Source organism: Megalopta genalis, chromosome 11 (assembly GCF_051020955.1).
Source record: "Megalopta genalis isolate 19385.01 chromosome 11, iyMegGena1_principal, whole genome shotgun sequence".
NCBI classification, from domain to species: Eukaryota; Metazoa; Arthropoda; class Insecta; order Hymenoptera; family Halictidae; genus Megalopta; species Megalopta genalis.
Window position 1 is genome coordinate 11,221,603 of NC_135023.1, and position 19,053 is coordinate 11,240,655.

Here is a 19,053-nt window from a genome sequence, read left to right on the forward strand (position 1 = left end):
TTACATTAGCCCGGCTGTCTGTTTAAACTGTGACATGCAAACAGGCGCGGAAAAAACGGGCACAGAAAACAAGAAACGCTGACGAATCGCGGCACTGCAAACAGTCCGCGACGATTACTCGCCTAACAAGCGAGGAAGGAGCTAAGTCGCTTTCGCTCCGTTGACCCCGAAGACGGTGGTCGGATCGATTCTTGATCCAGTAGCCTTTTTTCATCATTCCGATCCTGCCGCGACCATCTAAATTCTTACTTAATTTTATGATGCTTCTAAAGTCGTTGCAGTTTCGTTTTTATTTCGACGTTTTTGCGAAAATTCCGTCGAACCTGCAGTCCAAAAGAATTGGTTCTTGACGAGCAGTTCCTTTCGGATCATCGTTCTATTCAGAAGAAAGCATAAAAATCGTCTACAATTTTTGATTACTAAAAAATTCCAACGATAAAGATACCGTTGCCGTAGAGTTGCAATCAGAGAAAAGTCGATCGTTTAATCGATCGCACACGTTTCTCTTGAAATCATTTAATTAATATAATAATAATAATTATATATATATGATACATATAATACAATAATATACATATAATATAATAATATAATATAATATAATATAATATAATATAATATAATATAATATAATATAATATAATATATATAATAATATATAATAATATATCATAATATAATATAAAATAACGTAATATATATATATTATTATAATAATATATCATAATATAATATAAAATAACGTAATATATATATATTATTATAATAATATATCATAATATAATATAAAATAACGTAATATATATATATTATTATAATAATATATCATAATATAATATAAAATAACGTAATATATATATTATTATAATATAATAATATAATACATATAATATAATAATCTTATAATTATTAAAAATCTTCAACAATCGTCAATGGCAAGGATGAACGTGTCAATTACCGCGGCTGTTGAAGCGCGAAACTCGCTTTATCGTTGCTTGAAGAAATCAAATGATGATGTTTAATTAATTACGCGATCGGTCGAAAGCCGAGCCGAGGACCTGCCGCGAACGAGAACCGTTTACATCATCGACGATCGGTAGATCCGACGTAAAGCTCGCGCCCGCTCGTTTTCATTTCTAATCAGAGGCGAACTCTAAATCACGGCCGCTATCTTATCGGCGGAGTCCCTTTTACAGAATCGTAAATAGACGGAAGCAGAAACATCCACGTGGCCCGTTCGCTCGGGACCGTAAATTACTTAAGCTGGCGTAATAATGAGCGAGCGAGTTATGACCAGATAAGACTCGTCTCTGACTAACGCGCTAGTTGTTACACCTCGGCGAGATGCTAACGAATCGGAGAGGACAACGCCGCTCGGACGGGCATTCTCGTTCGGCCAGGCCGGCACGAAAGTTCGCTACAAAATCACGTTAAAACTCGCGATCGATCTTCACGATTATCTTGCACGATTGCACTTCGAATTTTACGAAATTTACAGCGTCTTCGTTTTTTCCGAAGTACGACGTACGGTTGTGACAACATCTGTGACAACACTTCTGAGTGTTCGTACAGCTTTTAAAACGCAATAACTTTTTCAAGACTGAATCAAATGACTTGAATGTTTTTTCTTTTTTTTAGATGATAGAATGACTAGTCCGCTAGACTATTTTCAACATGCGTACAAGTTACCGAGATCTAGGAGAGACATTTTTGAAAATTTCCGTCGTATAGGCTCAGATAACAAAAAGTTAAAAGACGAGAGATTTTTATACTTTTTGTTATTCCAAGTAACAACGAAATTAAAACAAACAGCATTTCGGTCATCGTCTAGTAGACTAGTTTATTTAAAAAATATTCAAGTTGTTTCGTTCGGTTTTAGAATAATTATTGCGTTTTGAAAGGTGTACGAACACTTTCGTGGGCAAACCGTAGCAAAGAATTCGTCACGTTTGTAATTTTCTGCAAGATTTCGTGCATTTGCAATGCGCACGCGCAGGAACTTTTCAGTTCGCAATAATTCCAACAAGGCGGATCAGTCGATCTTTATGCAAAATAAAAATTGATTCCGTCGATTACAAGAAATCAGAGTTCTGTAAGAATCTGTATCTCTGCTCTTGATGCTATTAATTATTTAAAAACGACACGTCTGTGTCCATTTAGTCTTCCGACGTTGACTATAACGCTTTCTGATGCATCGTCGATGGTTCCAGTCCGTCGAAAACGGTACCAGATCACCAAAAATACCTGCAAAATACCTGAACGATCTAAATGAGATTGCGAAAGCGCGCGAAGATCGGAAATCGTACGAGCGCGTTTTGGCAGAATCGCATCCTTTGGATCTCGCGGCCCGAACTCTTCCGAACTGTTCCCGGTTTCCGAATAAAAAGAAACAGAATGGGTGGCGATCGGGTGGCTCGTATCGGGAAGAAAAGACGTGTCTGGAGAGATTTCGCGTGCGGTATGCGTGCACGTTTCTCGGCGACCGGGAATAATATTCGATCTGGCGGCGGGCCAAGCGGTGAAAAAGCAGATTTCGGCTAAGTGCATCGGTGCGCTATTTCACCTGCATTTCGGTTTATCATGCGGGATCCGCGCGCGGCACGTGATACACGGGTCCGGCTGCGCATCACGTGAGCGTGCGTAACGCCGAACGCTCGAATATTTCGGTTTCGCCGCTATTCGCGGAGATAACGCAGCGCGCGCGCGCTCTTTCTCTCTTTCTCTCTCTCTCATGAGACCACGTGCCTGTCCTCTATGTATTTTCGACCGCAATCTATCCGCGTGATACGCGAATCCTTTATCCGGACGGACCAACGTGACCTGGTCCTTTCGAGTCCCTTCTGCCCCGTCCCGGCACGCGCCGCGAAACCTGATCACAGGACTGCGATTTTTTAAACAACGATTAGACCGGTCGACAGATTTTTACTCGGTCCCCGTTACACGAGATTCAATGCGCGCGGATCTTAATTGTATATTCTGATAGTTTCTACAGTAATGTCTCCCTAATTGACGCTCAGATTGTGCAGAAAAATGGACAATTTGGGAAGAGGAGATACCATTATTCGAGTCTTGTAGCTCATTTTTATAATTGAGCCGTTTATTTTGAAAGTGGCATAAGTCACTTTGTTTTTAAGTCGATATATTTAAGGGTTTGCGTTTTAACACGTTTAAATATATGGATGCCAACTTTCGAGAAGATTTACTTGTATTTGTTATCTCAGGATACTGATATTTTTCTCAGTATAAATAATTTCGTATAAACATTGAAAAATCACCACTTTTCATTACGATGTAATAATAATTCGTGTCTCCCTAATTGACGCTCAGATTGTGCAGAAAAGTGGACAATTTGGAAAGAGGAGATACCATTATTCGGGTCTTGTAGCTCATTCTTATAATTGTTGACAATTGGTAACTATAAAAACGAACCGCAAGGATCGAATAATCGTATCTCCTCTTCCCAAATTGTCCATTTTTGTGGCCAATCCGAGCGTCAATTAGAGAGACATTACTGTAACTCGTGGTCGGCAGTCGCTCCAATAATGTTCAATAATTACTATAATCCGATGTATTTACAAGATATACAGCATTATCTAAAACGTGTTACTTGTTGATTTTTCAAAATGTTTGGCTCATGGAATCATTAAGTTCGAGTGTCCAGCAGACGAACATTAAACTCCGTTTGAAACGCCGTTTCATTGGAAACAACGAGTTTCAGCGATTCAAAGCGGAATTGCATGAAAATTGTACGTGATTGGAAAAAGAACGGATTCCAAATTCGAATTCGGTGAGATAAAATACATAAGAATCGTTCTCTGTAATAAAAATCTCCGAATTTAGCGTAATTTTCGTAGACGCCGAGTGAACGATAATAGAAAATCGCCGAATATGGAACAGCCCCCAAATGTGGAACAGCCTCCAAATGTGGAACAGCCCCCAAATGTGGAACAGTCCCCAAATATGGAATTTTCTATCTCGAAAAATGTATAAGAAATTAGAATAACTTTCCCAATCGAACGAGACAATTCTTCTTTCTTCTGCATCTTCGTGTATTTTCGTTCATAGATTTTAATAACAGAAGAATCAAACTTGGCGTCGATCTAAAAGAAACGAGTGACATTCGTATTTATTCGACTGTGCATGATGTCTTCATCACGAGTGTGACTCGTTGTCACAGTGCATCGGGTTAATTGTGAACGATGGATCTGCCTCGTGGCAAGAATTTATGAAGTATGCTTATGGACTGTCGGACTGTTTTTTCACCATTCTATTCGACACGAAGGTGTGGAAACGGGAGAGGAACGAAGGCGAGAAGATCAAATGAACCAATTATCTAATTTGTGCCATTCATGCTATCCGTCCATATTTCTGAATTCGATACTGCGAGAGAGAGAGAGAGAGAGAGAGAGAAACAGAGAGAGAGAGAGAGAAACAGAGAGAGAGAGAGAGAAAGAGAGAGAGAGAAAGAGAGAAACAGAGAGAGAGAGAGAGAGAGAGAGAGAAACACAGTCGTGAAGCAACAGCGTTCCATAAAAAATGTGCATAATTTTCGTCGAATAGTTTCTGGCATGTGTAATTTGACATTGAGAATGATAAAACATTCCCTCGTTTCTCGATTGTCTTCGACGTTACAAAGTCTTGCCGAATACGATTATTACAATGAGTGCAATTCGAATCTAGTGTGGGAAATATCGTTCGAAATATAATGATGAAAAAAATCATGTTCACTTTCGCGTTTACGAAAAGTAGATCGATCTTCGGATCGGCGCACCGCCGCGAAGCGTTTCGACCGATCGATCGGTGTTTCTCGTGTACGAACGTGTATTTCCGTCTCGAGCAATTTGCTTATGGCGTTTTTATGGTTGATCGTTTGGCAGTGCAACCGAGCGCCGGGAACGAAGTGATCCCGACGCGACGGAATACGACCGCGTGCGTGCGTTTGGTGCACTTTGAGCGCGAATGCAAGAGTCGCAATCGGCGTCCTTGTGTATTTCATCGGTGACATGGGCTTAAGGTTGATTCCCACTATCCTTTTCGCAGATAACTATTTACCGGAATATCATCGAGCGAACGGGCAAACAGAGGTCCCTGCAAACACCAATTTTCATACATCAATTTGTATAGCCTGGAACCAAAGGGAAGTTTGCATTCTCTGTGTCAAGTCCAGAAACCGAATCCTCGCGGTAAAATTAGCCGACTCGGCTAAGATAATAACAGTTTACTTCTAATCGTTTTTATCTGATAATTGATGCTTCCAATCTCGAAGATCACCGTCTCGATATTTACGCTAATTGAAAATTGGTAGTATAGGGTGCTCGGGTTTAAGATACTTAGTCGATAAATTAATTTCAGACAAATTACTTTCTCATAAATTAAGTTCTTCTAAATTAAGTTCTTCTAAATTAAGTTCTCATAAATTAATTTCTCATAAATTATTTTTTCATAAATTAATTTCTCGTAAATTAAGTTCTCATAAATTAGTTTCTCATAAATTAATTTCATACAAATTAAGTTATCATAAGTTAATTTTTCACAAATCGATTTCTCCCAGATTAATTTTTCACAAATCAATCTCTTCCAAATCAATTCCTCGCAAATTAATTCCTCACAAATTATTTTCTCATGAATCAGTTTCGCTCGATGGAAAGCGGCTCGCCGATGGGATAGTATTTTTAGTATGGATCACGTTAGCCGATGAACGTGACGATCGATGGTCGATGTGCACGGACCTTTAATCTATCAACTCTCGCACGATCGTAAATCACGCTTCGGCTCGCGATACTGTGCTATAACGTAGCGTTACCTGTTCCACAGCCTTTCCTAACCGGCTGTTTTATCCCGAGCAATTATACGGCCGACGATTTCATCCGAGATAGAATTATCGTAGCGCGGGATCGTTCCTTGCTCGACTATGGCTCTTGTCCACGATTATGGAAAAAACGCTACGGCTCAATCGAGCGGGAACGATGCGACTCGATATAGAAATCATCTTCTGCAATGCTACAAATGAAAAGCAATCGAAGATGACGTCGCTGGGCACCAACGAACCGACTGCAAAAAACCAGAAACATGTTCTTGATAAGATGCCATAGACTTTGATAAAGATACTTCAGTTTGAACGAAACTCTTTAAATTTTTTCGCGGCATGTTAGTACTTAAAAAATAATATCTATATAATAAAATAGTAAATATATAATAATATGTAATAATAAATAACTATATAATAAAAATAATATCTATATAATAATATATAATAATAAATAACTATATAATAAAAATAATATCTATATAATAAAATAATATCTATATAATAATATATAATAATAAATAACTATATAATAAAAATAATACCTATATAACACTCCTTTCGTAGAAGTGTGATTTTAGGAATGTATAGAAAATGCATAAAAGAAATATATACATATATATAGATGTGCAACACGCAAAACAGAGTAAAAATATCAGAAAAATTTAAGTTACATCGTTACGTTATCTCCGACGTTATCGCAGGCTGTAAAAACATGAAAACTATGAAATAAATTTGTTCTCTTTTTATTCCCAGTTCCTAGTATCGTAATAGGAAACTTTTGTTTTGCATAAATATCCGTCATTACGACGGACAACGGTCGTCGGCAAACGCGTCAGGGGCATCGACGGACGTGTATCACGCGACGCAACTATGTTCGCGAGCCGCATGCATCGTCGTCCTATAGATCGATCTCTCGCAGCAGCTTCGAGGATACATTTTGTTTACTCATGACCGACATGAATGCGGAAGCGTGGCAATTATTTTTGCGAGCGGGTGAACGGTTCGGGGCGGAAGGAGAGAGAGAGAGAGAGAGAGAGAAAAAAATCGCGACGCACCGTGTGTGTGTGCCACATCGAAGCACAATTTCTGGCAGCGTTCCGCCGTGATTTGTCTTTCGTGTGCCGCGACATTTCGCGGTGTATTTCGCGAGAATGTTGCGTTCGGCGTCTGTGCGCAAGACCGCCTCGAAACTGGCCACAATGCGCTCGCTCGAGCAACGGCTAGGTGAAATAGTCACGCGTTACGACTACACGTGTGCGTGTACGGACGCATCATTAGCAAGACTATCATTAGCCAACAAGGCCGCGAGCAGCAGGGCCGTCATCCTCGGACGTACGGCCACGAGTTCTGCGGGCGGACGTCTCTCTTTTCGAATCGCTTCTGGTCGATCGCGGAATTCGATCCGCGAACGTTTCCGGGCCCGTGCAATTTACAACTCGGCGCGAGGCCACTCTCGCACGAATCGCCGGACGGCGGATTTCACCGGGGTCGAAGGCGCGAGCTCGAACGTAAAAGCAATTTTGGATTCGCGAGTTTTAGGCGCGTACGTCGGCCAATCGATACTGCGTTGTGTCGTTTCCGATGGTTATAATTAGAATCGCGACAGAAAAATTCTCTTCATCGATCTTAACCCTTTGCGCTCGAGTGGCGACTCTGAGGCACCGCTGAAAAAATTGTTATATCATGTTAGAAAATAATTTTTACGTTATCATAATTTAACTACTGTTAAATGGGTGAATGTTTTATCAATTACAAGACTCAATTTTATGTGCATAGAGTGCACCGAGTTATATAAAATAGAAACAGCGTAGGTCGAGAAAAAAAGTTATCTTGGATTTACAGTTAAAATGGATCCGAGTGCAAAGGGTTAACATTAAACCTGCCGCGGTCCGAAAGCGACGAAAAATTGTCGCGCGAGAATTACGAGATAGAATTCGTTCAAAATTGTTCAGGATTTTTGCAACAGTACCTGAACGAAGAAATATATATATATATATTTAAGAATTTTTAACGGAAGCAGCTTTGCGACTCCGATAATTATGAAATAAAGAATAGCAATTCTAGTCGTGAATGCATAAAATCCGCAGTCTAGTTATTATGCGTTCAATGATGGATCGACTAACTGGCGTTTACAGACTAAACTCTCGTCAAAATTTATTGTCACAATATATCCGTATAAAAATAAAACGACATGTCGGAAAAACTGCGTGTACACGTGGAATTCGATTAAGTCACGTAATTAGCCCAAAATTTGGTCGCCCTTTGCAATGTTCTCGTTCAGCGATTTTCTTCGATCCTCGGCAGCGTCTTCCATCTATATCTGCAACGCGAAAGAAAACTCGCTAAAATTCTTTGTCGAAACGATGCGCAGCATTCGATGCACGAATGTTCAGCATTTGGAGAAATATTCCGAGGAATAACGAAACCGAAAGTTGTTTCGTTTCCGCTCGAATCCCGATGGGAAATCCAGAGTTCCTCGAAACGCGAGGGAAAAGGAAACGGAAAAATGAGAAGGAAAGAGAGCGAATTTGCGCGAGCTGTCAATTGATGACTCAGAAAGCGTCCGCGGCGTGTGTACAACGGTGGTTGTGTGCGTAAGAGGAAAATTGGTTGCGATGAAACAAGTGGAACAGGAAAATGGATCTAAACGGTCTGGAGAGTCCAGTTGGAGAGGACCAAGAGAGTGTTGTTTTACCAGCTGGTGTCTCGTCGCCGGGTGTTCTCTTGCGCAAATCTTTGCACTGTGTCTCGGCGGGATCGATCGCGGGTTTCTATCTTATCTTGGAGGATCATTCTTCCTGCTTGCCCTCGGACGCGCCGGAAACGCTGGACCCGTCGCTCCGCGGGCTCTCGTTTCTCAAGAGGCTGTTGCTTCTCTTCGGTTGTTTGGCCACCGTGTTCACGTCCATGGTGTCGATGTCCTGCGGCACCTCGGCCCTCCTTCTTCGCCTGCTACGTCTGCGGCGGGACCTCCTTCTGCCGGATCGACGACGAGATCGTCTGCGACCCCGCCGCCTTCTCGATCGTCTTCGCGAATGCTTCCTTCTGCTGCTTCTGCGACGATGAGCCGGCGCGTCCACGCCGGTTTCCGCCCTTGCTAGCGGATGTCTCTCCAGGAAGTCCAAGTTGTACGTGTAGCTGCCCCTGAGGGTAGATCGGTCGGATGTCAAGACGGGTTTTCACCTAATTTTCCGATTTCAGACGAGGCGTCTTCGAAAAAGGTGGCGCGTCAGGTCTCTCTTGGAACGTTGTTTAAACGTTCTCAAATGTTCGCAATGTCGTAAAAAGATATATCGCTGTATCGAGGAGAGTTTACAGAATTTTTCTACGTAAGGATCATTGTTTTGGGTCATATAGTTAGGGGAAGATAAATTTTTGAAGTTGATAAGGGCTGAATAGTTTCGAGAGTCTATAAAAAAGGTGGTGCGTCAGGTCTCGTTCTCTTGGAACGTTGTTTAAACGTTCTCAAATGTTCTCAGTGTTGCAAAAAAATATATCGCTGCATCGGGGAGAGTCTACAGAATTTTTCTATACAAGGATCATTCTTACAGCTTTCGTGGTTACAGCAGGAAAAATTCCTAAAGTTGACAATATAATTTTCTTCCCCTATTCTAGCTCAAAATCGGAACCTACAAGAACCGCCTGTCTCTCCAAAAACAAAATAGATAGTAGATAGAAAAAATATTTTCTAGCAGCCTGAGAATGTATCTTCAAGTTCCGCAAAAGTTTATTCGCGCACTGTTAACAATGTTCTGGAAAATAATTCATAAATATCTCTCTCGCTTTCGACGCTGTTACACGAGAATAACTTTTGTGAAAGCTCCAGCACGGTTCTTAATAGATAATATATTATTTTCGGGTAAATAGAATATTTACAATTGTTTAGAAAAGTGTTAGAAACAGAGCTGATCGTTGAATACGACGCGACGTTGAATAGTTTTACAAACCTACCCCTTTAGTTTCTGCAAAATGCCATAAGCGACGCCGCGCTTCAAAGCGACCTGGACCTGTCGCTTAATCTCCGTGCTGGGCAGGTCATATTCCTGGCTGATGTAGTTGCTGATGTCTCGGGCTGTCGATCCTTGGACAGCCTGCAGCCTGCGTATAGCATCGACCACCTGGGCCTCGATCTTTTGAGATTTTTTCGCGGCCATCGCTTGCTCTCGCGACGAATCATATATGCAACGAAACTGTTGACAGAAAAAAATCAGGGCTCTCCCATCGATGCTAAATAAGAATAGCGATTTAAATTCGCGATTTTACACCATTCGGGTTCCCCGTGTTCTCAAAGTTTACAATTCTCGAAAATTCGAACGAACAAGATTATAAAAAAAGAGGCGCAAAAGTTAAGCTTTCGTTACGTTTCGTCAAGCTTCGTTAAGCTTTCTCGATTTCATTCTATCCCCTTTAGCTACGTTCTCCAAGCTGTTCCGATTCGATCTTCGAAGCTTCGAAAATTAAAATATTCGAAAGGGCCGCGAAAATGAAAAACAGTAAAATAACTGGAGAATCTAGTTGCTCGCAGATCTTCTCACGCGTAAACGCGAGTTCGCGATTACTCACATTTAGAGATCCCCGAGACACCGTTCCTCGCTCCACCGGCGTTTCGTATGTTGTCTGCTACCGATCGGATTCGCTCGAGAATTATCCGCGAGCATCGAAACTCGCCGCTCCTCTTCTCTCCGAAGGTACTCTTCGCACATCGAATTTGTCTTGAATTATAAAGAAAAATCGCGAGAGGGTCTCATCCGGCCAAAATTGTCGACCAATTCCCGCGGACCGTGGGAACCGTCGGGGACCACCGAATTTCTCGTAATCAGACATCCGACGGTGCGGTCGCCAGGCGACGATTCTCGTCCGATCGGCGCGCAAGTTTTTCCGCGTTTCGAGAAGTCGAAATCGAAAACGGAAACGCAGATCCGGCGCGCGCTCCGTTCGACTTTATCACTGGCCGCGGTCCAGCGAAAAAAAATCGCGGGATTTCGATCTATTTCTTTGCGGTTCGCGGCACCTTTTGCCGCCTCGCCTCGTTCTCCCCCTCGTTTCGAGCGATCCTTCTCTCTCGCTCTGTTTCCGTCTCCCGCTGTCCGGCAAGCAGAAATAAAACGGCGGCGAATAGCGCCAGGAGAGAACGACAGACCTTTAAACAGTGTCGTCACCGAGGCTGTTTTCTCATGCCTTCGTAAATATAGTACTCTTCCGGCTGTTTGACTCGTAAATTCATTCGGCCCGCGATCTGAGAACCGGCCGAAAAATTGCTGCACGAATTACTAGCGGCATCGAAGAAGAGGAGTCGGCAGATTTTATCGGCATCGGGATCCGACCGGCACCACCGGACCCGTCGATCTTCGATGATCGATGATGGACCGACGGATCCGACCACCGTACCAGAAGAATTTCTTACCGTTCGATATCGCCGCAGCTCCGATTTCGCGATTCGCCGCGTCGATTTCCGCGTTAATCCGCGATAAAAGGAACTCCGATCGAGATCGAGATTCCACGCTCGTGACGCGAGTGTTTTTTTGGAAGCGATAATGAGCTTTGCAATTCTTCTTTTTTTTTCTTAAAGAATTAATACCTCTACGATTTTTCGAAAGGATCGATAATTCTACGATTTTGAAAAATGAAGAAAAATGAATATATATATATATATATATATATATATATATATATATATTCATTTTTCTATTATATATACTATTATATTACTATATCTACTTGATTATATTATATATTACGACTATATTATATCTACTATTATATATACTATTTATGAATGAATATGAATATATATATATATATATATATATATATATATATATATATAGTAATAATAATATACAGTATATATATAATAGTATATATATACTATTATTATTACTATTATATATTATATTATTATAATACTATACTAATTACTATAAGTATATATATTATATTTTTATAGTATTATTATACTATTATTATTACTATATACTATTATATATATATATATCTTCAATGCTGGATTCACGGAGCGCAAAAGCAGCTGTTTCGTATCAGTTTATAAAAGTACCAATAAGCCATTTATTCTGATTTTTAACAAGTGTCGTTGTTACATTTGCCGCGAGTAACACACAAATTAAATAAATAACTCATAGAAACCCAGAAATCTTTACGATACGAATGATCGTGAATTAAAAAATTAGTGACCCGTCGTTACGACGGGTTCCGTAAATCTAGCGTTAAAAACGTCAGACGCCCGCGCGATTTTTGAAAGCGATAAACAACGCCTACGCGATTTTTGTCACTACGAGAAATGTTTCAGCGATTTTTACAAGACAAATGTTCCGGCGATTTTCAACGGACACATGTTTCCGCGATTTTCGAGAGACAAACGTTTCCGTGTGATTTTCGACGCCGATCAATAATACTTCCACGAGGTTCCCAGACGATAAGGGCTTCTTCGATCCGTGAAACTGATAACGGCTTCTGGACTTTTTTTTTTTAAAAACGATAAACGTTACCGCGATTTACGAAAATAACCGCGCGGAGATATTTACTGCGAAGATCGGCAGCTGGAGATCTCGTCTCTTTTTCTGTGGATCGACGACGTGGATCCCCGAGGAATTTGTCAGCGATCAACGTCACCGTTACAGAAGTTTTATGCCAGCTGTCGTCGAACAATGCTATTCTGTTCGCGTTCGTGCTGTTCGCGTACGCGCGCGCGTCTAGACCACGCGCGTGAGATAGAATTTAGAAACGATAGCCGACATCGAATCGAAATCGATGGAAATCGCGGGTTCTCGCGTTAGCCACTTTATTCCGGCCGCGGGGTCGGATAAACACGTCAATAAAATTTACCACGCTCCTCGTTGTTCCTCGGAATCTTTATTACACTCGAGGTAGGTCTATCGAGTATAACAATATACTCGATGCCATAAACTTTACGCTATAAACGCATAAGAGACGTTCTCCGGATTTTTCTCTCGGTTGAAAATAAAATCTGCCGCGCCGGAATTGTTCATCGCGAAATGCAGAGCTTTCGAGATCTGATAGAATAATTTCGAAAAATTCCCGAGCGAACGGATTACCGCGGTGCTCGTGCTAATTAGAGAAAATATTTCTGCACTTTTCTCTCGTCTGCGAACGAAAGCTGGCACGGTGCACTGTTATTAGTATGAAATGATATCGAAACGTCGTAGAAAAGTTTTGAAAAATTCAGAAGTCGATAACGCGATGATTGACGTAATTAGAGGATCAGCGTCTTGAGAGAGAGAGAGGGAGTGAGAGAGAGAGAGAGAGAGAGAGAGAGAGAGAGAGAGAGAGAGAGAGCGCGAACAATTTCGCATTTTTCTCTCGTCTGAGAATGGAAATCCGCAATATATGCGCAATATATATATAAGCGTGTTCACGATCATTTATAACTTTCTTCATCAATTCTGTTCGACAGTGCGTTTATGAATTTCCGAATAAAAAATTCTTCGAATAAAGAATCATTCGATGGATTAAATTGATATAATAATTTACGACGAATAATTGAATTATTCGAATAAAATATTCGACTAAAAGCAGTTCATTCGAATAGTTACCTCGTCGTTAAATAAATTCGCTAATTAGCAGCCCATTCTAATTACCGCCAGATTTACGGAGCGCTGAAAGCAGCAGTTAAATAAAACCTTTAATAAAACATTAACGATATAACATCAACACTGGATCTACGGAACCCGTCAAAATGACGGGTCACTAATTTCTTAATTCACGATTATTCATACCGCAAAGACACGTACATTTACGAGTTATTTATTCAATTTACGCGTTACCCACGGCAAACGTAACAATTTTGCTGAAAATCACAATAAATATCTTATCGTTACTTCTATAAACTAACATATGAGCCGTTTATTTTGAAAGTGGCATAAGTCACTTTACCGTAATGAAAAGTGGTGATTTTAATTAATGTTTATACGAAATTATTCATACTGAGAAAAATATCAGTATCCCGAGATAAGAAATACAAGCAAATCTTCTCGAAAGTTAGCATCCATATTTTTAAACGGTGTTCAAACGCAAACCCTTAGATATATCGACTTAAAAACAAAGTGACCGACTTAAAAACAAAGTGACCGACTTAAATACAAAGTGACTTATGTCACTTTCAAGATAAACGGCTCATATGCATTAATGCTGTTACTATAGTGTAATATACAGGGATTTCGAAATCTCGCAGGAAAAATCGTAGAAAACTCAGGAGCGGCTGGATCGTGTGTCTAATTGGGGTCATTAGCTGTCCGGGTCGGCCGCCGCGGAATTTTCGCTGTTCGGGACGGATTTATCGGGTTTCGATAAATGCATAGTTTCGCCCGAATAAATATATATTAACCGTGTGATTCAGCGTGTCCGATGTTACGCGATAAGGCCAAATAAATGTCAGCCGTTTTACGGGCCGACGAAGGGTCGTTTCAGCGAATTTATCTCACGCATCGATCGACGCGGTAAATCGTTTTTGCGCAAACAAAAAACGCCGGTCGCCGGCGCTGAGACCGGCGCGTCTCAATTATAATAATTTATTGCGTGCCGATCGCCGGGAACCCGGCAGCCTGTTATTTTTCCGTCGATCCAGAAGATAGCTGTCCAGACGATTATGACAATCCGTAACCACGGCGACCGGTAATCTGTAATTACTTATCTCTCCGGCCACGGGTGGAAGTAATTAAACAAGCCTCTTTGCCCGGCGAGCAAATTATCGTCGCCTCGGATACGAGATTCTCGCAATGCTCGGCTTTCGCGTTTTAATATTCCATTAGCAATAATCGTGAGCCGCGCGTGTTTACATAAACATTACTTTCCTCGTACGATTTTACCAAAATGTAGGTCGGAACGTAATCTACGGTTTCCTCGAATGATTCAGTTCGCTCGCGACCGAGTATTTATCGCGGTGTCGATTTCTTTTTCTTTCTTTTTTCATACGATTCAATATCGTTTGTTTTAGAATCGTTGTTGGAATTACGTATGTAGTTACGCGCTCTTCTGGAGGAACGAGACGATAAATTTCTCAAGTCGAGCCACGTCGTAAGGAAAATGGCGAGATGTTTCGATCGGTTCGGTCGTTTAATTTATTTCGCATCGACGGGTCGGATTTTTTTCTTTACAAAAACTCAACGTAATCATAATAATAATAGTGATAGTAATAATAATAGAACAAGAATAGAAATAGTAATAGTAGCAATAATAATAGAATATTAATAAAAAGAACAATTTTAATGATAATGGAATAGTGATGAAAAAGTGATAATAATAGCAATAATAATAGAATACTAATAAAAATTAATATTTTATTATAGAATAGAACAATAACAAAAGTAATAATAATAGCGATAATAATAGAATATTAATTTTTATTAATATTCTATTCTTATTATCATTATGATAATGATAATGATAATGATTATGGAACAATAATAAATGTAATAATAGCAATAATAATAGAATACTAATAAAAATTAATATTCTATTATAGAATAGAACAATAATAAAAGTAATAATAATAGCAATATTAATAGAATACTAATCAAAATTAATATTCTATTATAGAATAGAATAATAATAAAAGTAATAATAATAGCGATAATAATAGAATATTAATTTTTATTAATATTATATTCTTATTATATTTATGATAATGATAATGATAATGGAACAATAATAAAAGTAATAATAATAGCAGTATTAATAGAATACTAATCAAAATAAATATTCCATTATAGAATAGAACAATAATAGAAATTAATATTTTATTATAGAATAGAACAATAATGAAAGTAATAATACTAGCGATAATAATAGAATATTAATTTTTATTAATATCCTATTCTTATTATCATTGCAATTATTCTTTATATTATTATTCTGTGATTGAAAATAATATTATGAAAATAATTTGGTTACAATAGACAAAGTGATGAGGCACAAAAGCTCGGTGGGTCCTGGGTAAAAAATCGTGGATTGTTAAAATTGATTTTAAATGATTAAAAAATCGCCATTAATACGACAAAAATATGTCTTCGAAAACGGAAATCTCCGTTTTCTTCGTCTCCGCTGTATCTCAGATTGACGAAAACAATTAGTTGAAAACTGTTTCTTCGAATACAAAGTCGCGCGATCTGTTTCTTGGGTTTCGCAAGCTCGTTTTCGCAAGCTCCGTTACGACAGAGTTCCTGGAATTCAAATTCGGAAGGGCTCCATGGCGCGGTTGCAAATGCGAAAATTGGCGCGCGCGCGCGCGTTCGAACGCGACGGAGATTCTGCGCGCTCTCCCGATTCCGCGGCCGCGATCGCAACGAGATCGCGCGGCTTTATCACGGCTGGAATCGTAATCGCGAAAAGTTCGGCGATAATCAAGCTGTTGTGCGAAGTGCCGCACGGCGCCGGGATTATCAGCGAAATCTAGCACTCGAAACGAGTGCGTGGCCCGATGCAATTGAAATTCTGATAAGGAGCTGCCGCCGAACGTTGGCCGGATCTCCTGCAGAGAGCAGCACGAACGAAGTCGGACTCTACTGGCATCTGGCACGGGTTCATGGAATTTCATGGCACCATCGGGAACTTACCATCGGCGTATCGAGTGATCGACCAAGGAAAGCGCGCGAATCGACGAGACTGCCGTGCTCCGTTCCCTCGATTTCAAAAAGAAATTGTTTACTTCCTCGGCCGTTCCGAAATTTCCAACTCTCCGCCGCTGATTTTGTTTCACTCGTATACGCTGGATAGATATTGATCAGGTTCGCGAGCTCGATTTTGATTATTCCGCTAATGAATTTTTATGCGTTCGTGACAAGATCGAGTTCGATTCAATTTGAAATGCTAGCGAAATTTAAATAATTTGCATGATTTAATAAATTTAAATAATTTATATAATCGAAGGATGCCGATACCATATTTCTAACTTGTTCAAGTCGTTAACGCTAGGTTTACTAATTTTTAAGACGGGTTCGAAGACGGGTCGCTAATTTTTTACATTACCAATGTTCAGATCGTACAAATATATTTATGATTTATATTATGATTTATATTTATTATATTACTATTATATTTTAATATAATAGTAATATAATATTCTATTATATTATTAATCTAACAATATTCTATAATCTATAATATTTTTATCTAATTAATATAATAATAATATTCTAATTTTTTTAACCAGCGTTATTGTAATACTTGCCAGAAGTATATATATATTCTAATTAATATAATAATAATATAATATTCTATTATATTATTAATCTAATAATATTCTATAATCTATAATATTTTTATCTAATTAATATAATAATAATATTCTAATTTTTAACCAGCGTTATTGTAATACTTGCCAGAAGTATATATATATTCTAATTAATATAATAATAATATAATATTCTATTATATTATTAATCTAATAATATTCTATAATCTATAATATGTATCTAATTAATATAATAATAATATTCTAATTTTTAACCAGCGTTATTGTAATACAATAACGGCAAGTATTACAATAACGCTCTGGTTAAAAATTAGAATATTGCTGCTTTTCTGAAACTGAATATTGTTGCTACCCTTAAAGATCAGAGTGGTGTTCACCATAGTCTTATTGTTACTTTTATAAATAAATATAAAACAGTAAATCCAGCGTTAAAAAAGAAGGTAGAAATCTTTAAGTAACTTTTGCTCCTTGCAACAGATGCAGAAAATTTCTACTTTACACGAAGTTTGAATCACTCAAATCGGATGAGAAAGTTATGCAAAAGCGTGTTCATTGGCGCAATTTATTATCGTTTAGTATTGCTTAATCGAACACTTTCCTGGCATCTTAAGTTCGAGGTGCGCGGGAAGTTGTATTTGGCCTTTTCGATCGAAATGGATTTTATGTACATTTATCATGTGATTTTTATGTGTGCGTTTTGAGAAAGTTAACAATGGTTTTCTCTTTGATACCAACAATAAATGGAATGTTTAATACGTGAGGTAATCTTTTTCTTCTTTCGGTCATCCAACAGCCCAATTTTTCCTAAAATAATACTCTCCCTTATTTGCATACAATTTTGTATTCGCTTTGACAGACCGAAATTCATAATAAAATATTCTTTGGATCACGCTGAAGCACCGCAGTTTTTCGTAAAACAATATTTTCTTCATTGTTTTACATTTTTCTCTTCACCTGTTGCGTCCGGAAAGAAAACATGAAACTCACGGTTTCAGTACGACACCGGCGTAATAAAAATTCTTGCTCCCCACTTGCCACGAATATAAATAATTTATACGGAGTGTGCCTTGACAAAATTGTCAATATAAATTCACGTTCACTGTGAAGCTCGAAAGCGAGCCAGGTACAGCTTCACAGCGAGCATAAATGTACGTTTCACAATTTTTTCAGAAACTCTACGAACATTTAACGTTACTCGGTTCAAATACGAAATAAAAATATTTCGCATAAATTCTTTCTATTCGCATCGAATTGAAACACGCAATTTCGTCAAGCAAGTACCGTGTTAAAAATACGACGATATCATCGAAAGAATACTCGAATTTCTTCGCAAATTAAACGTCTCGCTTTTCCCTCGTTCGAGCGTCCTTTGACCAATGAAATTAATTATGTACACTTCGTGTAAAGGAAACTCTCGCAACGTTTGCTCCTCCTCGGTCACAATTATTCCAGAAACTATGTCGCCTGCTATCAACGATAAATATTAAATTCAAGGTGTCCGAGTCGCGTGGATCGTCCCGCGAGCGCGCGCGCGCGCGTCGCGACGGCAGATCAAACGCGGAGATAATAGTTAATTAAATGCGCCAACGAAGAGCAGCGCGGGATGTTTTTACACGGTGTCCATAAAAGTGGATGGTCGTCTACGGGGTATCAATCTAGGCCTAGAACGTTGTTCAGCCGGCGAAATCCAGCGAAATGAAAAGGTTCGCGAGCGCGCAAGGCCGCGCACCGGACACGGCGCATTCATCCATTGCGAGGTCCGCGTTCGAGTTGTTTATTGTTGGCCGGGGCAACGCGAGTTCCTGCATAAACTGATCGTCGAAATGATTCGAAATTGCCTAGCCTCGCCGCAGGAATTGCCGTATTAAGCCCGATGGGTATTATAGATGTTTAGAGCGGCGTTCGGCGGAACGCGAATGAATTCGTCGTGTACCGCGCGGCATTGTTGCCGAGAGACTGCCATTAAATATGGCGGCGCCGGTTGTTGCGGCGAACTTGAAACTAATATTAATCTTTT

General features: G+C 39.5%; 1 protein-coding gene across 1 annotated transcript; it reads right to left on the minus strand.

Annotated features, from left to right (window-relative positions):
* Positions 1–7,937: 7,937 nt before the first annotated feature.
* LOC117226315 (uncharacterized) lies at positions 7,938–10,771 on the minus strand. Its single transcript, XM_033480531.2, has 4 exons — positions 10,373–10,771; positions 9,761–9,999; positions 8,505–8,953; positions 7,938–8,129 (listed from the first exon to the last, which is right to left on the minus strand). Exons 2-3 carry the CDS (start codon positions 9,961–9,963, stop codon positions 8,599–8,601), a joined length of 558 nt encoding a protein of 185 aa, XP_033336422.2. The 5' UTR covers positions 9,964–9,999; positions 10,373–10,771; the 3' UTR covers positions 7,938–8,129; positions 8,505–8,598.
* Positions 10,772–19,053: the final 8,282 nt, after the last annotated feature.

What these genes read in the sequence shown, in the direction of transcription:
- LOC117226315 (XM_033480531.2), bottom strand. Translation starts at nt 9,963, where the DNA reads ATGGCCGCGAAAAAATCTCAAAAGATCGAGGCCCAGGTGGTCGATGCT. An exon ending in ATTTTGCAGAAACTAAAGGG is followed by an intron (nt 8,954 to 9,760) that starts GTAGGTTTGTAA and finishes ATCTACCCTCAG; the next exon opens with GGGCAGCTACACGTACAACT.